At 37.5% G+C, this 6279-nt stretch overlaps 1 protein-coding gene across 1 annotated transcript in view; it reads right to left on the bottom strand.

The window, feature by feature from the left end:
- Positions 1 to 848, bottom strand: part of LOC144957571 (C-type mannose receptor 2-like) — a 32171-nt gene extending 31323 nt beyond the window's left edge. Inside the window, exon 1 of the mRNA XM_078888915.1 lies at positions 761 to 848. Coding sequence (XP_078745041.1) covers positions 761 to 848 — 88 coding nt within the window. The remainder of the gene's footprint in view (positions 1 to 760) is intronic.
- Between the last annotated feature and the right edge of the window lie 5431 nt (positions 849 to 6279).

Raw genomic sequence — 6279 nt, 5'->3', positions numbered from 1 at the left:
ATGATGTGAGTGGTTGTGGTGGGGGTTGGGTGTAGTATGGGGTATGATAAAGATGACGTGGTGGGGGTACTTGTATTTAAGTGGAGTGTGATGATGATTGGGGGGTGGTTGAGTAGTTTTTAGGGGTTTGTGATGATTGGTGGTGGGGGGGTGTTTTGTGGTAGTGATGTGTGGGGTGGGGTTGTTTTGTAGTGGTATGAGATGTGGTGGTGGTGGTGGGGTTGTAGTAGAGTGGTAGTGTGTGGTGGTGGTGGTTGTGTAGAGTGGTATGTTTGTGGGGGTGGTCGTTGCAGTGTATTGAGTGATGTGGGGGTTTTGTAGTAAAGGTCGTGTTTGATGTGTGGTAGTAGGGTAGTGTGATGTGATACTGTGGTTGTAGTAGTAGGGGTAATGTGATGTGATGCTGGTGGTTGTAGTAGTAGTGGTGTGATGATGATGTGGGGGTGGTGGTTAGTAGTAGGGGTAGTGATGATGATGGGGTTTTGGGTGGTTGTAGAGTATTTGGGTTGTGTGATGATGTGGTTGGTGGTTGTAATGTTGATGGTGGTACTGTTAGTGATGATGATGATGTGTTGGTGGTGGTTGAAGTAGTGGTTGTGGAAATGATGTGTGTGGTGGGGGTGGTGGTTGTGTAGTAGTGTAGTATGATGATGTGGTGGTGGTTGCGTAGTAGGGGTGGTGAGATGGTTGAAATATTGGGGAAATATGAGATGGGGGGTTTGGGAAGGGGGGGGGGGGGGAATCCTGGAAAAAAACTGACCTCCCGGTATTTGAGGGAAAGTTCCCCGGACCCCGGAATTTTTGCTCCAGCCCGGAGTTTTTTTCCGGTAAAACCGGAGTTTTGTCATCGCGGACTAATATGAGGGTAGAAATGGTTTGTATTGTACACTAATTAGATGGAAGGAACTAAAGTGACGTCACTCACCCTTTTTGTTATTTTTTTTAAACAGCCTTTTTGTATTAGTTCTCTTGAATTAAATCAGTAGATTTAAACGTTCAAGGTTAAACAAGCTTTTTTCGTAAGTTATGCCTGTTGGGGATGTTGTGAGTATTTTACGTAAGCGCATAGCAGCATCAATATTTACGGACTTGACATTCTTCTCTAAATTTCTGTTTGTTGGTTTGCTTTAGACTACACCTATTTTTAAATAAATTTAAAAAACAAACAAAAAACTTTTAAAATGCCAATATGGGAAGCTAAAAATAACTCCTAATGTGTCACCGTAAAGGTCAGGGTCAGAGAGTGGACAATTTAAACAAACATTTCTACAATGGCAAAATTGTGAGTTTTAGGCATGTTCTCCTGTTTTATACAGGCCCGTTAAAATATTCAAAAGTTTTGTTCGAATTTTATGCAACAAAAGCACAGAGGTCTACCCCCACACCCCCGACCCCCCTTTTTTTTTCCCTTATTGTTTTCCGGTTAGAAGAACCTTGTCGCATATTTAAATAGTGGCCTGAACAAAGTTAACGAAGAAGCTGTTTCGTGTTGTTTTTTTTTTCAATTTTGTTTTTTTGGTGTGTGTGGTGGTGGTTTGTGTGTGTGTGTGTGTGTGTGTTAAGGATTTATGGCGCTTACTTTGATCAAACTCGAATTTTTTGGTCATTTTTAACTCGGTTTTACCCAACAAAAACTTTAGATTTTATAATATAGCGCAATATCAACTTAAGGTCAAAGCGCTATACGTGGTCCAGTCCAGAAATTAAAAAGTAACACGCCGAAGGGAGATATTGATTTTTTTGTTGAGTAAGACAACACTATTACGGCTAGGACTCATTTTACAGGGTATGTGTTGAAAATATGAGAGAAGGCTTTTCTCGTCGGACTCAACTTTGCGGGCTCAAAGGGGCCCGAACCCGGACCATCGATCCGAGCAAAGGCGATGCCATAACCAAGAGCACACATACGTGTTGAAACGAAGTTCTCTCTCTCTTCTCTCTCTTCTCTCTCTCTCTTCTCTCTCTCTCTCTCTCTCCGACCCCCCCCCTTTTTAGTTAGGTTTACAAAGTTTGATGTGCAGCATGTAACCATAAAAAAACCAAACCCTTTTGTTGAGTATTGATAGGTAGTGGAGGGGGCCAAGAGGGAAGGGAAAAGCGCGCGCGGGCGTGTGTTGTGTTGTGTGGGGGGGGGGGGGGGGGGGGGTGTATTGGATTGATTTATTTAAAATTTTTAAATCTACCCTGCTGTCCAAGATAAAGTTTTCGTTAAAAATGTATAATCTCTTTTGGTTTTTAATAGAAAAATTGTGGTGATGATCTTGCTGTTGACGTACCAAAAATCCAGCATCAACACACACCACACCCAACGCCCACACACACACCACACAACCCCACACACTATTTTTTTATTTATTTGTTATTTTATAATTATTTAATATTATATAAAAAAATTTATATATATAAATACAAACCTACATACCTACAATACATTTCCATACAATACATAAATCATCAAATACATCATACATACATACATACTCAACCATACAAATATACAAATACATAAACATCATACAACATCATTTCCTCTTACAACTCAACATAATAATAAAAACATAACCAACATACATCCTACCATACATACACTTATCATAATCAAACATACAATACATCATACAAAACATCATACATAATACATACATACCAAAAAAACATGGGCACTTAAAACACCCAGTTTACACAAAAAAGGGACACCGAGGGGAGAGAGAGGGAGAGGGAGAGGAAGGAGGAGAGAGGGGGGAGGAGAGAGAGAGAGAGAGGATAGGAGTGTTGTGTTGTGTGTGTGTGAGAGAGAGAGAGGGGAGAGGGGAGAGAGAGGGGGGGAGAAAAGGAGGGGGGGGGGGGGGGGGGAAGGGGGGAGGGGGGGGGGGGGGGGGGGGGGGAAGCATGGATATAAGTAATCAAAAGCTGACCATGGATTTAGAGTACAAATTGTATGAATCTATTGGAGATATAAAACGCTTCAAATGTTAATACAATTATTATTATTATTATTATTATTATTATTATTATTATTATTATTATTATTATTTTTATTATTATTATTATTATTATTATATTTATTAATTTTTATATTATTTATTATTATTATTATATTATTTTTTTTTTATTATTTATTAATGTATTATTATTATTAATATTATTTTATTATTTTTTATTAAATTTTTAATTTTATTATTATTATTATTATTTATTTATTATTATTTTATTATTATTTTATTATTATTATTATTATATTATTATTTTATATTATGATTATTATTATTTATATTATTTTATGATTTTTATAAGATATATTAAGATTATTATTATTAAATTTTTATTATATATTATTTATTTATTTTTATTATTTTTTTTTTTTACTATACTATACTACTATATTTTCTGTTATTTTATCGTTAATTTCGCTTCTCGGCAGCGTTTTACTCCAACATAATACGAATTGAGGGTGAGTTAAAATTCTATATAATTATGCAAAATATATTATATAGAAGATATATATAAACGGGGCAGCAATGGGGCCAAGGGGGAGGATCCAATCTGATGTCATTCCTATTGTCCTCATTCTAATCAAATTTATAACATCACTACAGCCATCATTCCACCTGTCTGTTCCTAGTAATAAAATGTAATATTACATTAGGTACAACGAATATTACACTCGCTTTTTTTTACGCTACGGTGATCTTAAAATAAATTAAAAGGAAGAAGAGGGGGGGGGGAAAAGAAAGAGAGAGAGAGAGAGAGAGAGAGAGAGAGAGAGAGATAGAAAGAGACAGACAGATGGACAAAAAGACAGCGAGAGAGAGAGAGAGAGAGAGAGAAGGAGAGAGAGAGGGGGGAAAGAGAGAGAGAGGCAGAGAGCAGTGGACATTAAAGGACAGCGAGAAGAGAGAGAGAGAGAGAGAGAGAGAGAGAGAGAGATGGACAAAAAGACAGCGAGAGAGAGAGAGAGGGGGAGAGAGAGAAAGAGAGAGAGAGAGAAAGATAGAGAGAGAGAGACACATACATACAGAGAGAGAGAGAGAGAAAGATAGAGAGAGAGACACATACACACACACACACACACAGAGAGAGAGAGAGAGAGAGAGAGAGAGAGAGAGAGAGAGAGAGAGAAGAGGAGATATGCTTTTAATCATTACGAAGAAGAGGCTAGGGTTAAAATAAAGTCCCTTGTAATTACCAATTAACTGCCATAGGCTACCCTCCCTGTAAAACAAGTATTTTTTTTAACTCACTCGACTCAACCCTAACACCGACCATATCCGTTGTTTATCCGGGTTACTTTTACCCCATGCTTTTTATTACATTTTTCTGAGATAAATTATATGCGTCGTATCAAAGCTAATGTTTTATAGTTTTTGCATGTTAATGTTCGTTGAATAAAACTATTATGCACATGCTCATTTTAAATACATTTTTTTCCAATTTTGAAAAGCATCAAAAGTGTCTAGGATTGAGTGAGTTAACTCACTCAATCCTAGAGATTTTTGTAACTTTTCAAAATTGGAAAAAAATGTGTTAAATATGAGCATGTCCATAGATAGTTTTATTCAACTACCATTAACATGCAAAAACTATAAAACATTAGCTTTGATACTACGCATATAATTTATCTCATGAAAATGTAATAAATAGGCATGGGGTAAAAGTAACCCGGATAAACAACGGATATGGTCGGTGTTAGGATTGAGTGAGTTAATAATGCCCAGAAAACTCGTCCATCAAATTAATATCGATCGAGATAATAAATGACTCCCCTCTTATAAATAAGATTAAAATAAAATTCCCTTTATCCATCCAATAGGGGAAATTGTCTCTAGGGTCTATTTATTCCAAGGGAAGACTAGAACAACACAGGCGTCAACCGCAGTGCAGTGCCGCAACGGATGATCGAGCTCGGTACTTTTCGGGTGCGAAGCAAAGAACGTACCGCTGAGCCACGCTGCCCCCCCCCCCCCCCCCACACACACACACAAAAAACCCTCTCAAACCTGGGATTTCGAGAGGTCCCAGATTTGAGTTTTTGCCAAGATGAAGGTCATTTAAATCGATGAGATATAATTTGAAGAACGAGTTTTCTGGCCAAATTTTTAAATACGTGTCTGTCGAGAGTACGGCAGTTTAATGGTAAAATGGCCTTATTGATGTTATGTATTCATGTAAAATGCTCAACAGTTCTGCCCGTCATTGAACCGTACCAACTCATAGATTTTTTAATATAGAAGGAACGAGTTTGACGTCATCCAACTCTTTCTTAATATTTAGAGACAGCCTGTTAGTGTTTTTTTTTTTCTCACTAAATTATATCAATCAGATTATAAACGTTAAAGGTTACACACAATTTTGTGTGTTGTTGTGTCTAATTTGGATGGCGGGTGTTGTGAGTACTTTACCTGATCGAATAGCATCAATAGTGAACAAAAGTGTGATGACAAAAAAACTGGTTCCAATCTCATTGGAAGTGTAAAACCACTCTTCCGGAGGAGTGGATACATACCTTGTGTAATCGAACTTCTGTTTTCAGAGTGATGGCGTCTTATTTGACGTCACTCGGTTCTTTGTTATTGTTTTTAGCCAGCCATCCCCCCCCCCCCCTAGTTCTCATTAAACCATATCAGATTCTGAAGGTTTAAGGTTACTCGTAGTTTTGCGTATTGGTACGTTATATCCAGCTGGCGGGGGTTGTGAGCATTTTACCTAATCTTATAGCATCAATAGTGCGGGGATTTTGGTCAAATGGTGCTTGTGCCAGCACGGATGTTCTGTTTTTCCTCTCTGGGAAGTTGGCCGCGATGTTAATTAGATAATGGAGAATGTGATGACATACCCAAGATACACATATAATCAGGTGAAGGAAAGTCACTTGTACAAATAAATCCTGACGGGTAATATAATAACAATAATAATGGAAGAGTTATTGATGCTATGCGTTTATCCAAAAATCCCATAACATCCGCCAGCCGGATATAGATAGTGTGCGTTTGGCTAAGAAGCTCACACCATTGCCATCTGGAAGAATAACGGACCAACGCACAAAACCATGTGTAACCGTAAACGTTTATAGTCTGATTAATGAAGTTTAGTGAGAATAACTCATAAACGTGGATGGCAAAAAGCAATAACAGAGACCTGAATGACGTCAACTTCATTCTATATATAACGTACAACCATACAAAACTTTGTGTAACCTTAAACTTTAATAGTCTGTCTGATTGATAGAATTTAGTGAGAACTATTCATAAAAACAATAAAAAGAGATGAGTGACGTCAATT

This window comes from Berghia stephanieae, chromosome 12 (assembly GCF_034508935.2).
Source record: "Berghia stephanieae isolate SIO BIC M18660-M18661 chromosome 12, UCSD_Bste_1.3, whole genome shotgun sequence".
NCBI classification, from domain to species: Eukaryota; Metazoa; Mollusca; class Gastropoda; order Nudibranchia; family Aeolidiidae; genus Berghia; species Berghia stephanieae.
The sequence above is the reverse complement of the archived record's forward strand: the minus strand, read 5'-3'. Positions and strand labels throughout refer to the sequence as shown.